Below are 24,664 nucleotides of genomic sequence, written 5' to 3'. Positions count from 1 at the left end.
GAGGGATCCACCACTCAGTATAAACAGTGGACAAATTTCTAAGAGTTTAGGACATGGTTTTTCTACTTTCAAGTGAATCAAGGAAATAATTTTGAATTTTGAAGAATTTATATTGTTCTGGGGACAGGGAAGGAGTGTATATTTGGGTATTCATGATGTAATTATACCTTCCCCTTTCCTTCCCCCTTTCTTTTAAAGGCTTCATAGAGCTCAGTCTATATGATCAAGTAAGGCTTTTGGAAAGCTGTTGGTTGGAAGTGTTAATGGTGGGTCTGATGTGGAGATCCATTGATCACCCAGGGAAGCTCATATTTGCACCAGATCTTGTGCTCGACAGGTGAGAAAATAAGTATTGTTGAACTTAGGGGCATGTTTGGAAGTTAAGGTCTGAATGATAATGCATTAACAAACACAATCTTTTACTCTATTTGGGAAGGCCCAAATATTTTCTCCTGCATGAACTACCTGGTTAACATTCAGTTCACCCCTGCCCATCTTCTGCTGTAGATTTACTGGCAATGATATTACAAGAAGCTTCACCAATTCCTGCACAAGGAGTTTTCAGTTGGAGTTAATTGGAAAGACTGTAGAAAGTTCATTGCAGTAGTCTAACACTAGGCTGGGCAATCTTTTTATGGCCACAACACATCTTTTTTTAATTACTGTTTTTTTCAGGTTGCAAGAAACTGTATAGGGGGTACAGTTGTGATATCATTAGTCAAAGCAAGGCTGGAATTTTTGGTCATCCTGGAAATAATGTGTGGAATGTTAGGTTGAATGAAATATACATATTCTAGGAGGAAGTTTCAAGCATCAGAGCAGCAAGACAGAAAGAGAAATTGTCAAAAGCAAGAAAGCTAAAGGAACATGATCATGAGCTAGATTGTATGGAAGGTATGATAACATTTTATAAAACAAGGATAAGAATTTTGTGTTGAACATTTATGATTTCAATCTACCAATTAAAACACTGACACTGTACATTGAAATATGAACCATTTAATAGAGACAAAATGTGACTATATGTTGGAATAAAATGCAGTATTTTGGTGGAAAGCATGCTTTGTGTGTCAAGTAATCCTCTGACTATTTTCAAATTAGGGATGAGGGAAAATGTGTAGAAGGAATTTTGGAAATCTTTGACATGCTCTTGGCAACAACTTCAAGGCTTCGAGAGCTGAAATTGCAGCACAAAGAATATCTCTGTGTCAAGGCAATGATCCTTCTCAATTCCAGTGAGTAGAAGTTTCAGTCATGTCAAGCTGTGCTTATTATTGAGACAAAAAATTGGGTTGTGGTAGCAGAAATATCAAAGGACACAAGAGCTATTAAGGTGAATGAAATAAAAACATCCAAAGTGCTTTTCCCTTCCTCATGTTATAATGGTTTTATGATTGATACACAGAAATAACACCTAGGTCACTGTTGTACCATTCTGCATGATTGTGTCTGCATGTGTTTTTTTTAGTTTCTAAAGATAAATCTTAAAAGACCTTTTAAGAAAACTGTGCAACTTAAGCTATTCCACCTATTTTAGTTATATCATCCAGTTCTTTTCCCAGCTGTTTCTATGGAATTAAATTTGCTATACAGTGGCTGGCTGGGGAATTCTGGGAGTTCCACACATCTTAAAATCCCCAAGGCTGAGAAACACTGCCCTAGGTAAAATAAGACATTGGGAACACTGTAAAAAGGTCCAAAATAGTGGCCAGGCTGGCTCCTAGGAAATTTCCAATCAACCAACCAACCTCCCTGTGTTCAGTTCTTACAGAGGCTACAAATACTGCCAGGCAATCTCCACTTTTGAATTATTGTATTGAGGAAGTCTCACTGAGAGGTGGGGCAAAACATCTGCCGAAAATCTGATCAGTACTTTGGTCCTGGTCTCTCGAAGCACAGAGAACCCAGCAATAAACAAACAAATAAACAAACAAACAAACAATAAACTAAGTGCACATAGAAACCTGGGCTACCTCTGTTCCAAGAAATCCATAAGAACCACCAGCGTAATGCAATTTGGTCAGAAAATGGGAACGCCTTGCAAAAGACACAAGGTCACACAAGAACACATTTTCTCCCTGCACGAATGCTTTAGAAAAGATAGCCTATCTTTGTACTGAAGATAGCATTCAATACAAATCTCCGATTAACAGTGAAACTGTTTCGAATGCAGCAAAAAAAAAAAAAAAAAAAGCAGCAAAAAGATGACCTAAGGCTTAATCAATGATAAAACTGGTTTACAAAAATATGACATATTAGCTCCTGCAAGCTCACCCTCCAAGGAATTCTGCTGCAAACCCAACTAAAAACAAAACAAAACGTGGAAATCATGGATTTTCAGAGCAGCAGCTGCCCTGAGCACTAGCTTGGAGGTGAAACTGACCAGACTCCAAAATTGGGAGAATATAACTACAAATGGTAGAATTATAAGCTTCTCCAACAGAAACTTTCTCCAGGAGAGATCAGCTTCTTAGAAAAAGGATTCAGTTTCAACCCTGGAAATGCCGATATCCCATACTTCCTAGCAAACTAGAAACTGCCCTCCAAATCTCAGGATTTTCCCATGAAAAACAACAGACGTCAGATTAAACATCATTTCCAAAGCAACCCAAATTACTCACTTATGAACTGGCAGGCAAGAAAAGATAGCCATGAAGAAATTACGAGTGGACCTTAGCATCATTATCTTGCCAGCAGAGTCAGGATGAACCACAGCCATCATGAGCAAAAAAAGACTACACCTGCAGAACAGAAACATGCCTTAATACTCTACCACCATATATCAAGAAATTCGAAACAACCCATCCCCAAACTACACAGGAAAATTAATAATTGCCTCCTGAACCTCTTCTGAATTAATATGAAAATGCTTTAAAATAAACAAGTCCAAATTCAGCTAGCCCTTTTATCTGTTTTAAATTTTCATAGTCCAAACTCTTAGCCAGCTTTTTGCTGTAGATTATTTTTAAATCCTTGTACTTATTTTTTCCCTTTCCCTTTATTCATGCCCTGAGTCGTAGGAACATTCACCAGGAGGTCTAGTTACTCTGCTGCTCTGAAGATAAATAGTTATAATGCAAATGTGCTTTAGAATGTGGAATTTGGGTGGACCTGGTATCCTTTACAGGCTCCACTTGAGGCTGTGAGCTTGATCTTTCTTCTTTGGCTCCTGGTGCTCCAAGGTGCCTGTCTTCCGAAGCACATGTGGGCAATCTCTTCAGCTTCTCCTTGTCTGGAGAAGCTCCACTGATACGGGTTCACTGCCCAGTCGCAGTTCTCCACCTCAGCATTGTCTCCGCTCTTTGGAGATGTGTCAGTCCACCATTTTTCCTACGTGGAAGCCTCCTGAACCTCTTCAGAGAGCAGCAAATCATCTCCCCGCAAACTACACAGAATGAGATCCAGAAACCTCAGGGTAATTAAGTTTTATAGATGATCCAAAGTCTATTAGAAAGGCATACTCCTGCTCCTTATTGTTTCACCTCCCAACATCCCAACGTATGGGATTTCTAAAGAACTCCACAGGATACTACATCATACAGTACAAGAAGTAGAACAATCCATCACATCACCCATCCAATTCTTGAACAAGATCAAGAACATTAGCATAGAGAAAGATGAAGTCATGTTATGCTTTGATGTTACTGCACTATTCAATTCCATAGAACCTGACCTCACACAAAAAACTTTCCACAAACTGCAGTGCATGAACAAAATATGGAAACAAAACCTCAATTTCCAACCCCATGGAATTATTAACCCTCAACCTCACCATCTACTTCCAGTTTAACAACTGCATATACAAACAGATCACAGAGTAACCTTTAGGCTCCCCATTTCAGAATCCATAGCAGAAGAAGTCATGCCACACCTAGAAAGCATTGCATTCCAAAACATGGATCAGATATGTTGATGACACATTTGTCATTCCAAAAGAAAATCAAATTGAAAATACATATCAAATGCTTAATTCCACATGCCCAGGAATCAACTTTATCATAGAGACTGAGAAAGAAAATAAACTCCCATTCCTTGACATCCTCATCATCAAGCAGAACAGTGGCAGACTGCAAACCTGGGTTTGTAGAAAAACCAACAGACACTGACCAAACTCCCACAGCAACCACCCCACAACACACAAGATCACCTCATCAACATAGCGAAAACACATTGCAGCTCATCAACACTCAGATAAACAGAACTTAGCTACCTTCAAAATATATTTAAGAAGAATCAATCCCCCACCCTTTCATTAAAAAATGCACTAGGAAACAAAACAGAGAACAGAAAGACACTCCAAGAATCACTACAATAAAACTCCCATACATAAAAAATACATCAAAACACACCAGCACATCACAGTGGCCCACAAACCTATACAAACACTACAAAGAATTCTATGCACACCTCACCAAGACAGAAGTAACATTGTATAGAAAATGAATTGCTGGGACTGCAACCAGCACTATGTGGGACTAACAGGGTGCCCTTTGTGTCAAAGAATTAGAGAACACACAATTACTATAAGGAATCAGGATCACAAACACTTAACAGCCTCCTGTGTTCTCAATGAAGGTCACACATTTGACTGAGAGAACATGGAAATAACAGATCACGTAAACAGCAGGAGAACCAGAGAACTCCTAGAAACCTGGCACTCAAATCAACAGGCCATCAACAGTATAATGGAGCTGGATACGATCTATCACCTGGAAAGGTGTCTGATCAAAGCCACACCAGCACACAGACAAGGGGAACCAATCAAAATAGAGACACCACCATTCCCAGCAACCTATTAATCAGCACTGCTGAAGAATGCTCCAATCATCAATCAGCTCTCTGAGTTCAAATCTTGCACAGAGTACAAATTTCACAAGGCAATCCCCAACTTCTGAAGCATTGCATTGAGGAAGATTTGCTGGGAGGGAGGGCAAAAGAGCTGCAGAAAACCTGATCAATATCTAGTCCAGAGGACCTGACTACTGAACACATAGAGTCTGCCACTATCACTTTGCAGCAGCTGCAAAATAAAATAAAGATTTAGGGGAAAAGCAAACACGCAAGTAAAAGTGTGCTACTGCCATAGCTGAGGACCACCCTCCAAAAACAGGTGGGGAATTGCTCCTTCCTGTGGAGAAATAAGATAATTTCTTTGGTGGGAATGGATTCTGGGAGAGCTTGGGTGCATATGGGTAGGTCAATGCTCTCTTGGGTGGATGGGTCTCAGAAAGTACCTGACACTTCCGTTCTGTGACTGAAATAGCTTCCAAGCTGTGCCCCCAAAGAGATCTAGCATTGGATATGGGAAATAGTAACAAAACTACTGCATTTGAGGGTGGCATTCCTCAATAACAATTGCAGGAAATATTACCAGTGCAGAATATATTTTTTTTTGCCCCAGTTGTGGGCTCCTTTGGGGGCTATTCCTCTGATTGACTCCCAGATACAGAACCAGATGATCAAGTTGAGCAAACCGCTTCTTACATTAAAAAAGTGAGGTCATTCAAACATATTTCTCCTTTTCAAATTGGGGTCTCCTGTAACACTATTACTCAGTTTTAACTGAGACAACAGAAGCCTGCTTCCTGGTGTGAGATCATTCTCCGTCACAAAAGGAATTTACCCATCTTAGCGCATTAAGATCTTATATTTCCAAAAGCTACAAAAATACTTTTGAGGTTTTCTTTTGAATACGGTGTCATTCAAAAAAGAGATTGGTGGTGAAACCATCTCATTCCCTAGTAGGAAGTATGTGTGTGTATATATACGTGTGTATGTATATACCAGCGTTTCTCAACCTTGGCCGCTTTAAGCTGTGTGGACTTCAACTCCCAGAATTCCCCAGCCAGCCAGCTGCCTGGGGAATTCTGGGAATTGAAGTCCACACAGCTTAAAGCAGCCAGGGTTGAGAAACGCTGGTATATATGTATGAGTTGTCAATCTTCCATTATCAAAAGCAAAGAGGACTCTTGTCATTATCAGTTGTATTGGAGAGAGGGGGCTCCTTTACAACCCTCTGAGCGTGTGAATCAGTGTCAGTTATATATTGTGCTTAAGAGACTATAATCATCATAATAAACTCAATTGTCTATTCAGTAGAAATACTTCTAAAAGCTTTGAAAATGTACTTGTATTCAAGTTTAAAATGTGAAATGTAATCCTTTAAACACACATATTTCAGGAATCTTTAAATAGCTTTCATTGAAAGCAGGGGAATTTGAAAACCTTTTTAATTTTGTCTGAATTGTGGATACGACGTTTCTTTAGATTTACTCTTATAATTAATTACTGCATTATCCTGAATGGGACATTCATGTCAGCCACTGTTTTTCTATTGAAAACGTACATTGAGTATCAATATTTTCAGAGAAGAGACATTTTCTTAACAACTGCTTAATTAATTTAGCTAATTAGCTTTGGCTAATTTAACTCAAAATAATCACCCTTAGTGTTCTTAGGATGTCGTAAACTATTTTTGTTTTGCTCTAAGGCATTTTCTCTTGGGTATTTCAATGCTGATGGAAGGACAATGTAATGGGCAAAGAAAAGGTTGAATAACCAACTACATTGGGAAGGAAATAATGAGAGGGATAAAATGAATATAAGCCAAATATAAGCACACACACTTACATATTCTTAAAGCCTTTCCATAAGTTGGCATTTATGAACTGCAAATAAATGCTGCTGTGCTGACTTCAAGCTTGCTTGCCTTCCTGGTTTGATCTCATGATAGTTTACTTCCCTATTGTCTCTCAAATTGCACACAATATTTTGCAAGATGAACTGGTTTTTCCAGGGATTCTGAAAAAGGGAACTAGATGGGCATTGGTATAAAGCAGCCAATCAGTGCTCACTTCCTCTGCTTAATCACTGTGTTTGTTACCCTCCCCACCAATACCTACCATTGCTCTGTATTTTCAAGATAGAAAGCTCTTCTATCTTTCTTCACAAAGAATAGAAGCATAACCGTTTCTAGCATTCTTCCTCCCTGTATACACACAATCCATATATATGTGCATTTTTGGCAGGGGGAGGCACTTTGTAAAATATTCCTTCTGATGGGAACAGCTGCAAGGGTAGTTGAATTTTTTGAAACTGTTAACAAATGCAGAGAAGCCTAAAAAGACTTCTTTTCACCTTGGTGGCATACCAAAACTCTGTTTCAGAACATCCCTGAACTGGGCTGAACAAAATAGAGTTGGAAAGTGAGGAGTAAGTCAAAATTTCCAGCCATTCTGATTAACTGACACACAGTTAATGTCCCAAGACTTTGGGAGAGGGTACCAGGTTGTAAAATCTGGCCGGCTGATTGATTGATTAGCTACAAAATAGCTTACTTTTCAATCTGGTCTTTTTTCCCCAAGATTTTACATCTAATAAATACATAGAATACTTATTACTACTATGTGTTCTTTAACAGTTTGATCTTCTGGTCATATGGCTTGTCTTCTAGATTCTTTATCAATGAGGTAGTACAACTATCACTGTGACTCATAAATCAAATAATTATATTTTATGATACATGGTCTACTGTTCTTTACAAGAGACAATGACTTATTAGAAATCAATAAAATGTAAATATGATTTAAATTTATACAATTGTAGAATTATTGATATTAATTCGTATTGAACTTTTAAAAAGAATTAAATTTTAATGTTCGTGCATTCTGAAATATCCATCTTAGTCTATGGTTTGTAAGTAGATAGTTAGCCACATTAAGAATAGCAACTTTTCTACCCTTCGGGATAATTTTTTTTTACTGGAATTTTGAAAAGAAGGGATAGATAATGTCTTCTCTCAGATCTTGTTACCAAGAATAAAGAAATGCGTGTTGATAAATAACTTAGGGATCTCCCTCTTATCCCCATCCCAACCCCCCAAAATCTATATGACATCAAAAGAGGAATAGGTCATTGTATTTTGTGGGCCATATGTAGCCACCGACCCACATTTTGGAAAGATTCAGAGTCTCCCCGAACATGCTGCTGACAAAGTCCATGGACTTTCGAAGTGTGATATCCTGCTAATTCTTAGCATGAAACAAACAGCTAGACTTTTGGCTAGACTGAGCATAGTGTCATTTACAGTGCCTGCAGATGCCATTGTATGCACAACACACTCTCATAGTAGCATCCACAGAATCCTAAAAATACATTAAATGTAATAGAAAAACGTTAAATGACTGAAACCTCATGAGTTTGTGAAATCTCCTGAAATGTCAGTGTTTTTGCCTGAAATTTTGTGGGCTCGGCAAAGGGGAGAGGGGGTGCCCCACTAGTGATAATTCAGGGTAAAGAGAGTAGTGGTGATTGTCATTCAGAACACCCTGCACATCAGAGGTGCTGTTCCACAGATGACTGGGTGTGAGGTCTTTTATGTGAAGTTGGAACATAGGGATTGGCTGGGAGTGCTGCTGTTGTACTGTTTTCCCTGCTGCATCCCCACCTGAACTGTTGGCCCTTATTGCAGGGCTGGTGTAGGTGTCCTCCAGGCTTCTGGTGCAGGGGAACGTAAATTTACTTTCCCCGTAGATTGGATTCCTGTCCCACTTGGCTAGTTAAAGTGGCCAAGGTGGTAATAGGAGGCTGGGTCCAAGAGGCAGTGAATTCATCCTTGACAGAGGCATGCAAGATCAGCTGCGTCCCCTTGTCAAGAAGCCATCTCTCAAATCAGTTATCCTCTGGGACATCTATCTTCCAGGATTCAATATTCCTTTTTTAGGAAAGTTGGTGGAGCAAGTGGGGAGCTTACAAATACAAAGACTTCTGGAAAAAAAAGGATTACCTAGATTCCTATCAGTCAAGATTCAAGCCTGGATACAGGACCAATGCCATATTGGTCACTGTGTTTGATGACCTCTGGCAAGACTGGCATAAGAGTGTGATTTTGCTTGAATTGTCAGCAGCTTTTAATGCCATCAACCCAGGGCATCATTCTGCAAAGCACAATTTTGTGTTGATCCTCCTCCTTGAATGGTCAGTTCCAATTAATGGAATGGGAGAGGTTGAATCCATGGTTACTCAGTTATGGAATGTTGTAGGGCTTATCTCTTTTTCCCTTACTATTTAATATCTACATGAAACTGTTGGGTCAGATAATTCATCAGCATGCGGTAAGGTATCCTTGTTATGCTGATGATACCAGCTTTATATTTATATACAGGCCAATCAGATGATGTGTTAGAGATATTGACTTAGTATCTGAGGTTGTTAGGATCTGGATAAGGAGGAACAGACTTAGGCAGAACTTTCAGTGGAGTGGCTGAGGGTACGAAGCCCTTCTGACTCCAGAGGTGGTTCACCTATAGTTCCGGAAGGGGTCAGGCTCTCCTGTACATAGCTAGTTGGCAATCTGAGAATTCCTCTGGACTTGTAGCCCCTTCCTGAGGAGCAGATCTTGCATGCCAGTTGCAACCTTTCTTGGAACAGGAGTCATTTTGCATTGTCACTCATGCTTTTGTCACCTTATGATTGGACTATTGCAATTCGCTGCACATGGGGCTGTCCTTGAAAGCCACTAAGAAGCTCAGACTGGTTCATCACAGGAGCCTGTACAATGTTGGGTGCATCTTGATTTGCCTACGTAACACTTTACTCTGGGAGTTGCATTGACTGCCAGTCAGCTTCTCAGTGCAATTTGAAGTGCTAGTTAGGTACCTCAAACAAACAAAAACATATAGTTTTTCACCTGTTCTAGCTACTGAAAATGATACTAAAACTAATGGAATTTCTGGATACTAAAACATGGCTCACCTTTTTATGAACAGCTGTATGAGGCGCAGAAACAAAAAGGTAATGGAGAAAGCATTCTCCATGAATTCTGCCTTTCAAAGGCATGGAATGTTACCCATTAACTCCCTAGATATAGCATAAATGTGACCACTAAAAAAAAGGTGGAAGGTTGAGATACATTTGCATCAGTAGCTGAGTTCAGTAAATATATACACTTAATAGCACCCATTTAATATGCTGTTAAAACAAGACAGCGTTTGGGGGCATCCTATCGCTAATAAATTGATTCTTGTGTAAATTTTCATGGAGGTTTACAAAGTAACAGATTTATTAGTCTTTGAGGTGCCTCATTATTCTTTTTGTTTGTTTTAGCAATGAGAGATTAGAAATATGTTCCTGTTAGTCACTGAGGCTGGCATTCTTTAGGTTTCAGTTGCTTTTTCCATGTCTCTAACACTTAAATCTCTAAGAAGTCTCTTAGCAATCCAGGTGCATTTATGAGGTATATTTCCCTCTACTGCACTATAAACCTCCTTATAAATATATGGGCACAAGCATTAAATCGATCTGAATGAAGAGCAATTCAGTTGGCCACGTAAATAGCTTCTGGGTTTGTTGTATCTGTACGTGTCTGAAAGAGAGACAGGAGAATACAAAGATATATAAATAAATTGACTTGCCTAGCAAATGCATAGCTGTGTGCCAATTCCTGTCCCGAATAGCTTTAGATAACTTCTCCACCTTTGCATCACAGTGTTTGAAGTGCCAGTGTAGGTCTAACTGACCTCACAGCTACTAAACAAGCCAAACCCTTGACACCTCATTTTACTTGCCTGGAGAACAGCCAATCTGCCATCCCATTCTAAGCTCTGTAGAGCTGACTCCTAAAGTGATACCTATAAATTGCAGCAGCTGAGGTCATTTCTTTATTCTTCTTGCTTCTCACTTTTCACAGTTGAAAGGGCAAGCGTCTCAGCTATCAGCACATCAAAAAGCAGCCTACCCAATGCATGTTTGTTTATGTAACTAGGGTTGCCATCTAACCAGAAAGAAATTGGTCTGTCTGGCTCGTTTGCTGTTCAGGAATGAGCAAGGGAGATTTGGAAGAGTCTGGTAAAGATTATCTCTGATTTAACAGACACCCATTTAGTGGACTTCGCATGCAGTGGGCCAGATTTCTGTCCAGTCATCCTCTCAAAATGATGGACATTCTGCTGCATCTGAAGTAGCCCACGTTAGACAGTTAAATTTAAATTAATCTGTGGTAATAAATGTCCTTTGTGTAATGACATCATCATAAAACAATGCAAATCACATTACTATGCAGAATTATGTAAACAGATGCAAATTATGTCTTTTGTATTTAATAGACAATTGGGAATATCAGAACCTCTCCCTCCAATTAGTCTCTTAAACTGAGATTTTCCTGAACTAATTAATGACTTAATCTCAAAGGCATAGCTTACAATGCAGAGCTGAAAAGTTAGGAGCTCTGTACATGACATTCCACATCACCTTTCAGCTACTTCTTTGGTCCATGTTGTGCAGTATTATGGCCCAAGAGGTTGTTTGAGGAAAAGTATGGGAGAGAACTGTTTCTGCTTGTTAGGAAAACTTTGTTCAGGTACATTTGGTGCCTGATAAGGTCCAGTGTGCATGTTTGCAATTTTCATATACTTGGCCTGCTACTGTACACAAGCCACTGAGAACATTTACATTACACAAGCCACTTTTTTTCCCTGCCACTCTCCCCCCTTCCTCTCTCTCCCCCACCCCCCAGCTTTCCTCTGGATTTCTGTTTGAGAAAGAGTTCTTGGAAATTTGAAAGTTCATCTAATACAGCTACTGCCTCGGAATGGACATTGGATTATCTTTTCATTCAAGGTTAACAGGGATGCCTTGGCTGTCTGTTCTCAGCAACGTTTAACAGCTTTGTCTAATGCATGTTTGGCATTAAAGCACAATAAAGATTTGTTCAACATTACTTGCAATGATTTCTTTTTATATTTATTTTGATAAACATGGATGCTACTGTTTAAAATAATAACACTGTCATTTGTTTTCCCCTTGGAATCCCATTATATGATGAAGCTGAATACATGCATTTGAATACAGGCTCAATTCCTAGCATCTCCAGTTTAGAAGATCAGATAACAAAGGGTTCTGAAAAAGACTTCTAGACCCTAAAAAGTCACTGCCAGTCAGCGTAGACAACACTGGGTTGGATAGACTCATCAAATACTTTACCCGATATAAAGCAGGTTTCTATGTTTAATAATAGATTGTGGTGACCTCAAAATCCACATAAATGCAGTGCTTTGAACCCCATGCACCAAATATCTTTCTAAGTAAGGAAAGAGTTTACTGGTGTTGACCCTCTAAAAGTGTCTTGCACTATGGAAAAATACCTGAAATTTCTAGGTCTTAAGAACCAGCTTAAAGAGTCCATTTCAAAATTTCCAGTGCTGACTTCGTAGAATGACCAAAATAATTATATTTGCAGGGTACCAAATCTGTGGACAACTGGTTGACCAGGTATCCAAATATGCTATGCTATTGTGAACATTATTAGAGTTGTAGTAGGTTTGGAGTTGCTCTGCATGTAAAGATTTCTAGTTTTGGTTCTCAGAATCTTCAGGCTCAATTGAGAACATTTACATTTCTCACCTGAAACCTTGGAAACCTGTTCCTCACTGTAAACAATATAAACCCAAGAAGATTAATAGTATAAAGTAGATTCTTAAATAATCTTTAATTCAGATTTAATCCTAGGGAGGGAAAGGGGATTTCTAATTAGCACTAACATTAACCTAAGTTAACATTGATTTTTGGTGTCCTTGTGTAGGCATGTTTCCACTGTCATCTGCTACAGAAGAACCTGAGAGCAACAAAAAACTGAGCCATCTGCTAAACTCTGTGACAGATGCCTTGGTGTGGGTCATTGCCAAAAGTGGGATCCCTTTACCCCAACAAACAACTCGCCTGGCAAATTTGCTGATGTTACTTTCTCATGTCCGGCATGCAAGGTAAGGCCATTCTAGATGGCGTTGGAGATACCTCCCGTTAGCTTTTTTACTTATGGTAATGAAGCAGGAGAGATCACTTGCCTGCATTACTTTTTTGTCTCCACTTCCTGTCTCCTTATGAATTATTTCATAGCTATTTACATGTGTTACCTGTTAATTTAATGTACTGTAAATATATATATATTTCTGGATCATATACATAGCAATTTATTGCATAATACATCATCCGTAACACATATTATATTTATTATATATAGGATACTATACTATTATATTCCAAATTGTCTTGTAAATGAAATGTCCTGCTTGGAAAAGGCAGTATAATTCGGATCTGTTGCTGGAGAATGACAACTGATCAGGGCTTTTGCAGATTGGCTTCCCAAAGGAAAATGCATGTCTCTTCCAGAAGGGCTTAGCTCCTTTTGAAAAATAGGCTTAAAAAAAAAGTTCAAATGATAAAAATCTGCTGTATCAGATTATAAGATATTCAGTCAACCTCACCTAGGACTTTTCCCCTAGCAACACATTGTCTGTGGACATTTTTTTTTAAGGAGAGAATATTCAGGCACGTAAATAGTAGCATCCGAGACAGATGTATTCTAAGTTCTGCAAATCTTAATTAAGGACATATCTAACTGAAATATTAAGTTATAGTACTGTCCTTCAGAAATTAAAACATAGTTTTCAGGGGGTCTGGGGGATAGAATAAAGAAGAAATTTACTTCTAAGAAATAAGTTAAAATAAAATCTGATATAAATGTCCACAAAATATATTTTGCAATTTCAAGAGTGCTGGGCTGAGCCGTATTCTTTTACTTAATCATTTTTAAACTATTACATATTATTGTACCTAAGACATTCTCAGTGTGATACAAAATTCATGGACAGCAATAGCTTCTATGATGAGATAATAGTTATCTTTTCCTGAAGCATAAAACCTTCATTCAGAAATTTTGCTTAGAAAACACAAGGCCAAGTTCAAGTTGCTGAAATATACCCAGCTGCCAAAGCTGATAATTAAGTATTTGGGCAATACTTGCTAGAAAAGTACATCTTATGGTTGTACAAAAATATTATATTGTTCAATTATGAAAATGTTTAGACCTTTATACAGCCCCATGCCCAGAAAGATTTTTATAACAACATTTCTGCTGGCATATTGCATTGTAAGGTTATACTATTAAAGTGTTTTGTTGCCTCTAAATTGCATATATCACTGACCATAACAGCAGTGGATCCACAGTAGAACTTCAGTAAAATTAGTCTTGAAAGTGTTTGCACACACATCCTTGCAGAGCAGAATGTTCAGGGATTCCAGTGTTTTGAGAGAGACCATCCATTGGAGTTAGGTGGCTAATAAATTTAAACAAACGAACAAACAAACAAAATCTGAATTAAACAACCTTGGTGAATCAAGTCTCAGTCTTTTGTTAGCTCGCCATTCATAGGTCATTCTTTAAGAGAACAGTCTTCTATTTGAAGGCCTTTCAGAAGCTAATCCTGTCCTTGAAACACCAAGTGTTTGAACAGTTATCCAGTCTCCATGTATGTTAAAGAAAAGAAGAACCATAAGAAAGAGAGAGATAGCCCAGCTGGCTGGCTAGGGCTGGCTTGGGTTGTAGCCCAACATTCCTGGAGGTATCTGTTTAATGGTGACCCAAATAAATGTAAATCCAGTTTAAAAGTCAAGAAATCTATAAAATCTATAAAACAGGCATTCAGGTACAGTTGCTTTCCTGAGATGCTTACAACTGGCACTGGCAAAGAGAATGAGATCTGTCTATTCAGAGATTCTGCACCTCTGGTTGTCAGGCACACAAATCTTGAAAAGAAAAGAAGATCTAGCTGCTGCTAGAAGCATCTCTTTGGTGATATAATTCCGTAAGCAAGACACTGCTGCCAAGAAAGCTGTCCCCATCATAGACCATTTTTATTTCCCCAATAGAAGAAATACCTGGGAACAGGGCCATCTCTATCTACCATTAGAAGAATAAAGTAGCTTATTCACAGGATTTATTGCAAAAGATGACAGAGAGGGGCTGGCCCCTGGCTCCCCTACCTTGGCCCAACCCCAGATTGGCTAAACCCAATACTTAGCTCAGAGTGAGGCCTGGAGACTTTCTAGAGCACCCACCTTCTCGGATGATTCTCTCTGAGAACTCCTCAGAGTAAGTTAATAAGGCAGCCAGCTTCTGTGAAAAACCATGCATCCTCCACTTCAAAATACATTTTCCTTCATTTTCCACCGAATTACTATGGCTGGACTCAGAAGAAACAATCCTGCATTATTGTAGAGGCAAATCTTACTTGTGTTGCTTGTCAGAACTAAAACTACTTGTTTCATCATCAATCTTTCAAAACAGCTGAAAGGCAATGGCCATTAATATTCCTGATTTTTTCTTGGTGAAAGAGTAGATTCATTTTAACAGATTAGATTTCCCAGTTATCCTTTTTTTAAAACTCTTCTACACACCTCTTCCATGTAAGTTGTTTAATCTGTGATGGCAGTGAAAGTCTGCTCAGTAGTTCTGTTAAAATATTGACCTGGCACTGGAAAATATATTGATACCTTTAAAAAGACACATTAAAAAGGTTGAATCATCATGTGGAATTGGCCTAATGAATATTGACTCTACCATCAGTGAGGGTAAATAATAGCACAAGCTGACTTTTGGCTTGTTTTGCATTTTATAAAAACTTTTCCATTAACCCAATTACTGGCTGCTCAGAAGCTAAGAAACACATTGTTTCAAACTAGCAGCTGACCAGCAGCATTTGGACAGTCCTTACTTCAGCCAGAAATCTACATTAGCCAGAATAGTAATTTGCATTTTAAATGCTCTTCCTCCTCTTACTTTACTGGATGAATAGCAATTAGATCTGGGGTTTCCAGTGTGCCCATAATGTGCCAGAGCATCATCTAGTCTTCCTGCCCCTTCTCCTCCAAATCAAGTCTCAGCGTATCCAATTGCTCATTTTCAACTTTGAAACATAGACCCGGTGATTTTTACAAAATGGAGAGACCTTCCCTTGGCCCTCTTTGTGCTGCTCCCAAATCAGCTCACGGCCTGCCTGTCCTTGCAACATTCTTCATTTCAAGGGCTGAACTGGCAATAGTCTGGATCTATTCTGTCTTCTCTGAAAGCAGAACAATGCAATGTGATGGCTTGGGGGGTAGCCTGTGCTTCTTTTGGCTTTGATCTTGCTTCTCCATGCCCCCCAACTCCTGGGTACAAGCCAATTCTTTCTCAATGTTGGTTGCAATCTAACTACAGTATGCTAGGGAAGGAATACAGGCCACCTGATTAGCTGCACCTCAGGCAGGAGGTCAGGAGGTTAGGTGAGCCTGTCACTGTGAGTGTGTCTTTTTTGTGACGAGAGCTGGGTTTGTTCTCAGCAGCCATCACTTTTCTTATTTTCTTATCGTGTATGTTTGGTTGGGTTTTACACTATGTGAGCTCTCCAGAGCCACAATTATGAGAACTCCAGAAACTCCTGGGTGGCAGACATTGCTTGAATTCTGTTTTTGAACTCTTCTGTTGGTCACTCGGACAAAGAACTATTGGACTGTAGTCTTTCCTGTGTGATCTCAGTCTTTCAAGTCTGGTAGAAGTTAGCTTCAAAATGGTTTGTGAGATAAAATGGAGTGAAAACTGTGCCGTATGGAAATGTCTGTTGATACTACTGTCCCGTCCCCAGAATGAGTTTCCAATGCTGTAGAAGTGGAGCCTGCAATGAAATTCCTGTGAGTGCTATGATTTAAAAAATAAAATAAAATAGAAGAGCAAATGAACTGGTAAAGTTTTTAACATTTTCATTTTTTTTATTTTATAAATTTTCTTTCAAGTTTTTTTCTGTTTTGAAGTTTTAATTTTTTGAGGTTTTTTAAATGTTAATGTTTACTTTGTATTCATTTTAATATTCTAAATCCATTTTATTTCAGAGCTCAGGAGTTAGTGGTTTTTCCTTTCTGGAGTTGTTCAAGCAAAGTGGTCCTCTATCAAGGATGCTGTAGTAGTATTACTGACTGGGCAGGGAGTTAGACTAGATCAGTGTTGTCCAAACTTGGCCACTTTAAGATGAGTGGACTTCAACTCCCAGAATTCCTCAGCCAGCCATGCTGGCTGGGGAATTCTGGGAGTTGAAGTCCACTCATCTTAAAGTGGCCAAGTTTGGACAACACTGGCCTAGATGATCTCAAAAGCACCTTCCAATCCTTATATTCTGTTATGCAAAATTGTGTAGTGGTGTGGACCATTTAAAAATGTTGCTGATCCTGTCCTAGAGCATCTCTGTATTTTAAATCCCAGCACTTCTTTCTGATCACAATGTTTTCTTTACAGTAACAAAGGGATGGAGCATCTTCTTAGTATGAAGTGCAAGAATGTAGTACCAGTCTATGATTTGTTGTTGGAGATGCTCAATGCTCACACTGTCCGAAGTCACAGGAAAACACCTGTCTCCAATTCTGAGAATAGTCCACTGGAACAAACAGAGGCAACAGATGGAATTCAGCAGTGATTTCATTGAAGTCCAAAACCAGGAAATACCCAAAGAAAAAAAGAATGAAAGAAATATCCAGATCAAAACTTTGGATATTTGCTGTTAAGAAGACAACCACATCTTTACAATTTTTACTGGACTATTTGTTAAATCTTTTTCAGACTGAATGTTGTCTGTCAACTTAGACAGTTTTAGAAAAGCCCCATGTGGTTGGAACTGAAAAGCCTGCTGAAGATTTGTGGCTTTATCAAATGTTGCATTTCTGGAGTGCCTTCTAGAGGAGACTGTTTAAGTGCCAAAACAGCCTTAAGCTTCACGGTATCCCAGGTAGATGCCAAAATAAGCTTTTTTACAAAAAGGAAAGCTGGACAACTCATAAGTCTAAGATCCCACAACAAATGTGTGACAGGGCAGAAAGAGAGGCAACTTCTGATAAGAAACTGAATAGTTTGGCATGATGCTGTTCATCAGTGCATCAAGCTGCACATTACAGCAAACAGGAAGAACTCTGCTCGCATTAGAAATGCATGTTGTTCAGCTTGTTAATTGCAACGGACATTAATATGTTTTTCCATTGTGCAAGTGTACTTTAGATAAGTTAGTAAAGGGGAATATTGAGCAGGTCCTCATATTTAATTGCAAAGCCTTGTCCTGGAGAGCTTGTTTCTGGATCCGTTCTGATAAAACGAACTAGAAGCATTTAAGCCCCAGTTTGTATTGACTGCTATCTGAGCATTTACCATGCATTTGATTTCTGTGTTCAAGTACCTAAGTGGGTGGCTTTATTTCCTCTTAGAAGCTTGTACAATATATTGCTGTTGCTGTGAAGGAATTATTACAGTGAATATTCAGCATTTGTGAATAGTGATGTAATATTTGAACTACAGAAGATCAAAATAATTATGGTTATTTGATATGAATAAGGAGAAGAGTTTCAGGTGTCTACAGATAAACCTAAAAGTACAAAATAGGAGATGAGTTGCCTTTTGGAGGACCAGATAGAATGTGCCTGATCAGCCACCTCATGCACATCCATGTATCTCCACCAGCTTCTCACTGTAGAAGGCAGCTCTACCCAAATATATAAAGCGTAGTCAGAGCTGATGGCATAATTAAGGACAGTTAAGGAATTGTGTATGCATTATTGTTCCATATGAATATGTAAATGCATACATTATTCTAAAGCTTGCAGAATGATCTGTATCATATGCGAGTTTTGTATACAAGCACCTGGGATAAAAAAGTTAGCCTAGGAAAGGCCTTTAGGAGTGCAGGATTTAGCATCCCTGAACCAGACCTGGAAACAGTGATCTGTGCCTGACTGTAGTGCTCTTCATGTTGAGTTCCCTTTAAGGAGTGTCCAGAAACTTCAGTTGGTACAAAATGGGGCAACCAAGCTCAGCAACAGCCACAGTAGCCACAGTAACAGAAAATATTGACACACATATTCTGCCTTTAGGTAGTTACATTCCAATGTTTAAGGCAAGTATGTAACTCACAATATTTACATTATGATATCTTTACATGTATTTTATCCCTTGGCCCCCCATTGGTGGATCTCCATGGCTAGGCTGCTAAGTTAGACACAGTACTGAGAAGATCTTACATGCCTCCTGAAATACATCTGGTTGTCAGTTATTTTCTGGGTACAGTTATTGTTTTTTTTAAAATTATTTATTTATTTATATATCAGATTTGTCACTGCCCATCTCGTTAAAAAGCAACTTTTTTTGATTTTTAGTCCTAAACATCTTTGGATCTAAGACCACTCATCTCAGTTTCATCCTGTCCAGTCATGATGATTCATTCATTCATTCCACATATAGCCTACTGCAATTCAGTAAGGCGGTTTGTGAGATATAGGCAATATCTAAAACATCCATGTTACATTTTATACTTAACCAACCATGGTAAATCTCTGAGAATAATTTTTAAAAAACCAATCATGATGAATCATTTAAATTAATTATACTCAGTCATGTTAACTCCACAAAGATAAAGATCAGCAGGAGATGCCCTCTTAAAGATGCTGATCCTTTCCAAGGTTTGTATGTTGGACAGGTGAGAAAGCGCTTCCTCCCCGTTGCTCCCAACCTTTGGAATGCCTTCCCTGCAGATTCACGCTCAGCCTCTTCCTTCTTCAGCTTTTAGGAGAGGAGTCCAGACCTTTCTCTGTAACCAGCCCTTTTCAGTATGAATTGGTTAATAATTAGTTTAAATGGTTTAAATCACATTTTAACTGTTTATGTTTATCTTTGATTGTCAGCTGTCTTGAGAACCCCCAGGCTACAGAGACGGAAAAGTTAACAACAACCCTATTAATTGGAAAGTCATGGAAAAACTGCCTGATTTCAATTGGACAAAGACGAGAAGTTTTCTTTTTTCTTTTGGGGGGAAATATCCAATGATAGGGCATTTTCCCCATTAACTTTTCATTCCCAATGGGAATCTCTGTGGCCACAGCTGCAAAATTGTGGTCCAGGAACCACTGGGATTCTGCAAAGGTTCTACAGATAGTCTATGTTACAGGCTCCATATATAAGGTTTTTTTTTTAAATGACAAAAATCTTGTGAGACTGCCAAATCTTGGAGTTTCAGCAAATAAACATTTTAAAATTGAATAATAAGAACTGATTGATTGGGAGGGGGGGATCTTATGGGCACCTGAGAAGATTGTGGATGCTGCATGTTGCTGGCCATGGGCTTATTCAATGGTCCCTTAACAGCTTTTGATGTCAATGTAGTGATTTTTTATTTATTTTTTTTGGTGCTTTCGAGTCAGTGTTGACTCCTGGTGACTGCCTGGACAAGTCCCTGCAGTTTTCTTGGCAAGGTTTTTTGGAAGTGGTTTGCCATTGCCATCTTTTTCCTGGGGCTGAGAGAGAGTGACTGGCCCAGGGTCACCCAGCTGGCTTTGTGCCTAAGGGGGGACTAGAATGCACGGTCTCCCAATTTCTAGCCTGGTGGCTTCACCACTACACCAAACTGGTTCTCGCTAATCACAATGTAGTGATTAGCATGAGCAATAAAAGCTGAGAACAACCAATCTATGGAGATATTACATTTAGTTCTGTGCACATGAAATAATTTGGATGTGCTCAGCTGCCTGATGTGATCTGACACATCAATGAGCTTTTGCACTTTTGTTTTGAACCTGTACTCCCAATCTGGTATTTTCTTTATGGTACAAAGGATAGAATTGGAATCAGAAGTCCTCAGAAGTCCAGTGGTCAACGACTTCAGATGTGGTTCAGAGCATTTCTCCCACCTCTTCAGTTGACACGGGAGGATGTGTCTCCAGGTTGGGGTGGAGATAACTGCAAATAGGAACTTGTTCTTTTTTTGCTCTAGAACAGTGTTTCTCAAATTTGGCAACTTTAAGATGTGTGGACTTCAACTCCCAGAATTCCCCCTGGGCTGGTAGGGGAATGCTGGGAGTTGATGCCCATACTTCTTAAAGTTGCCAAGTCTGAGAAACACTACTCTAGAGAGCCCAAAGTAAGGAACAGGAGTTTGGCTGAGACACTTATGAAAACAATGTGTGTGAATGGCAAAGTTCAGTGTTCAGTGTTTGGGATTTATAGGCTACGGTAGAAAGTTCAACATCAGAGTTTTCCCATTGTCTGATCAATGCATTTTTTTCCTGAATTAGACTCGAGGCATCCTTCACTACAACAGTCATCTGTACGTGTGATAACAGCAGCCACATATAGGAATACGTGCACAGTTTTGGGATGTTTGGCAGGCCTGGAGGGTGGGGGTTGAGATTGGCAATTCAAACAGTTTGGTTTCCCAGAGATCTTTGGTTCCCACTTCCATTTTTATTTTGGGGAAAGAAAAAAACAAAAATCAAGTAGGGTGTTGCTAAATGGAGTGCTGGAGAACCCATACCCACTTTAGTAAACTAGGGTTCTTTGTCCATTGAGGCTGATGCCATAACAAATCTGTTCATCTGCAAAGGGGTACCAGACTCCTTTGTAGTTTCTGCAACAGTGTAATACGGCTACCTTTAAGGATGTGATCTAGCTAAGCTTCTCTTGTCCCTGCACAAACTACCCTACTGGATTTTTTGGCTATATGTTTTCATAGCCCTTAAGAAGCATCTCTTTGTTCCTTTACCAAACCTTCAAATCTCACTTGTTAAGCTTTATCTTTGCTCCTTCCCTCATGAGCAGCACCTGTTCTATGACTTCAGTTGTATTGTAGGTAATGCGTGCATCTTTTGTTCACAGGCTTAGGCTAAATTGTATGGTGGCATATTACAGTGATGCTATGCAGATCTCCAATTAGACCAAGTAAATGGGTCAGTTTAGAAATTCTGTATATGAGCAATTCAACATTTTTGAAGACACCGAAATCAGAATTTTCAGAACTTTGTTACACAGTTCACAACTCAACTCAAACTCAAAACAACACCACAAGAAAAACATGTACTTTAGGAAAAATATAGACAAAAATGCATATATTTAAAGAAAAATTATCCTCAAAATGCATTTTTTCTATGGGAAAGTTGTTCTCAAAAAGTATGGATGCTAGGCAAATGTGTACAAATATGTGTTCCTTAAAGAAAGAAGTGTCCAGAAGATGTGTACAAATATTGTGCAACTCTTCTACTGAATTCATTAACAATGGAGCAAAAGAGGACTTGCAACCAGAAAGATGAGAAATTTGACAGAATAATTTATTTTTAGCCTTACCATGTGACACACAATTAAGTAGCATGGAGAGGAACTATCAAGGAAATCTCATTCACCATGTTGCTCAGTGTCAGGTATTCCCCAAGTCTTTGCAATTTTTTTCCTCATCCTCAGCATAGCTTCATCTATTCATTTATTACACTGCACCATATAGCTTCTTTCTCTTCATTTTACTTTGGTCATCTTATATGAACAATTATATAGTCACCAAATAAAGATCAAGCAATTACATGAGATTTGTTCTTAGAGAGTACCGCAATGATGTCTTATCATTTGGTTATTAGTGATGAATGTAGTGTTTGATCTGTGGTAGCACATTTACACATTGCCATTTGTTTTTACAGTCACCCATTGACAATTTTTTTAAAATGTATATATGTATCTGTGAAGATATTGTAAGGAAATACTTCTGAAATTTGTCTCAGGAACATATGGAGGACATGTAAGTTTATTGCATCAATATGCTAATTTTTTTTAATGTAATAGGAAAATATGACAATATTTTAAAAAATCATCATCTGTTAAACATGAAGTAAGACTGAGTGCATTTAATAGAGAAATGCAAAAATACAGCCAGGCATCTTTCTGGTCCAACAGCCTGTGAGCTAACTGAGCTTTTATAAAGTATAGAATGAATAGGACAAGACAGAGTAGATGTTATCAAGGCTGTGCATAAAATGTAATTCTTCAAGAGTGCAAAAAGAGCATTCAAATTCTTGAGAATCTCAACTTTTATTCCTATACCAAGGAAAGTTCTGCTTGAAGGTTTGTGGGTAATCCTTACTAAAATCTCAGAAATTTTAAGAGGTAGTTAAATAAGCTTTCCAGCATTTACAATGAAGCAGTAGATTATACAGACTAAAAGCATTCTTGAGTATTCACCATAGGAGAAGTCATAATGCCAGGTTTCCTTTAAAACTGTATATGATAATTTTTGGGAATGCATGTTCCAAAGTTTTAATCCATTTAGCCCAGTAATTACTCTTGAGGGTCTCAGAAGACAGAAGACCTGTCTGGAGATGCATGGACCAAAAAAGGGATTTCTGCATGCCAGGTACATGCCCTGTCAATGATTGAATATTGTCCTTAAAAACCATGTGCTGCTACATAAAATTCTCAATGCATTAGTGTCACAGCTCTCAGAATCCCAGCTGGCATGGCCATTTTATATCATCATAGGCCTTCTTCATGTATTTTCTCCATCAGCATCATCCTCATCCTCATTTTGCTGTTTTTAAGATATTCTAATTGGTTATATGCCATCAAATCGTTTTTGACTCCTAGCAACCACATAGATAGATTTTCTCAGTGATTTATATTGCAATATTTTATTGGCTTCTGTGGGATGTAAAGAATGTTAGCTCATTGTCTGGGGACATAAATTTCAGCATGCAATTCCTGTGAGCACAAATGAAGGCATTTGATGGCTCTTACGTGCATCAATTTTATTAACAGGCAACTTGAGTAAGTGTGATTATTATCACTGAAAAAAAACCCCAGTGACTTCTAATACAGAAGCATAGTGACAATAAACCCTCCCAACACTTATTACATTATTATAACTCTATAAATAAAGGAGGCTGGCTTCTCTGAAAATGTTGGCCTTCAAAATAAATTCAGACAGTTAATGAATTCCTTTTAGACCTTAATCCCTTGGGTAATAGATTTTAGTCCCCTTTAAAATCAACAGGACAAACTTAAAATAAACATAAATGAAGAAAGGTAGATGGAAACAGTAAGGACACTCTTCAAAAAAGTAACAGAAACAATTCTCAAAATGTAGATTACTTCTTCAAGGATATGGAAAAATTCTCCAACCTTGCACAGTTTTAAAAAGTTCAAACAACCCGTGGGTGTCTCTGTGGAAAAATATTTCTGTCACCCTATTAAATTATGCTCTCTGACCCGTGGGAAGATTTGTAAGGAGCCACAGGCAGATTTGTGGGGTGGAAAGAAGATAAATCTGGTGACCATTCTTTGGGCAAGCAGTTTACAGCCCAGTCAATGCATTGGTACTCTTTTAACCAACCAAGGCTCTTCAGATAATGTCTTATTGTATAGACGTACAGACACCACGGTCCCAAATTACACATACTTTTGAATAGCAGTTGAAAAATTGCCTTGAGAACCAGCGGTAAGATCAAATCCAGAGCCTCTGCTTGCTCTTGTGGCTGATCAAAATACAAGACTACTTCCCTTCCTCTTAAGTTGTTAACACGTAAGCCTATCTGTGGTTTGCTTTCCTGAAGAGCAATTGGCTATTTCTACATCTTGCTGCTCTGGCAGGTATTTCACTGTGGATCTGCATTGTTTTGCCCATTTTTTCCCACTGCAATGCTTATCACAAGTATTTAGAAAAGAAGGTCCTTTGAATTAATGGCACTTGTTTGCACAAAAGGGAGTTTCAAGGTATCTGCATTCTGTAGCTCCTGCCACACGCCTGGATAGCATTCCTTGCCTACAGTGTTTTGTAAACCATAAGATAAATATGAATGTGTACTTGCATTGTTAGCAGCTTGAAAACTGAAATGTTTTTAGAATTATTTTTGGTGCCTTTCCAAGTATTTTGTGAACATAAGCCAAATTTGGGGTAAAGTGTGAAATCTGACACTTTCTCAGCTGCTTTTTACAAATGTAAAGCTTGTTTCCCCCACCCCATCCCCATGCCCCAGTAATGTGTTTGTAGGATGTAAGTGATAAATAAAA

At 38.6% G+C, this 24,664-nt stretch overlaps 1 protein-coding gene across 1 annotated transcript in view; it reads left to right on the top strand.

Annotated features, from left to right (window-relative positions):
- ESR2 (estrogen receptor 2) overlaps nucleotides 1-24,664 on the top strand; it is a 75,785-nt gene extending 51,121 nt beyond the window's left edge. Inside the window, exons 7-10 of the mRNA XM_007432429.3 lie at nucleotides 199-337; nucleotides 1,102-1,235; nucleotides 12,578-12,758; nucleotides 17,102-24,664. Coding sequence (XP_007432491.1) covers nucleotides 199-337; nucleotides 1,102-1,235; nucleotides 12,578-12,758; nucleotides 17,102-17,279 — 632 coding nt within the window. The 3' untranslated portion in view covers nucleotides 17,280-24,664. The remainder of the gene's footprint in view (nucleotides 1-198; nucleotides 338-1,101; nucleotides 1,236-12,577; nucleotides 12,759-17,101) is intronic.

The sequence above is a fragment of the Python bivittatus genome, unplaced genomic scaffold (genome assembly GCF_059951505.1).
Source record: "Python bivittatus isolate LINGU-HERP-01145 unplaced genomic scaffold, Pbiv_v1 ctg000580_np1212, whole genome shotgun sequence".
Classification (NCBI taxonomy): Eukaryota; Metazoa; Chordata; class Lepidosauria; order Squamata; family Pythonidae; genus Python; species Python bivittatus.
The sequence above is the reverse complement of the archived record's forward strand: the minus strand, read 5'-3'. Positions and strand labels throughout refer to the sequence as shown.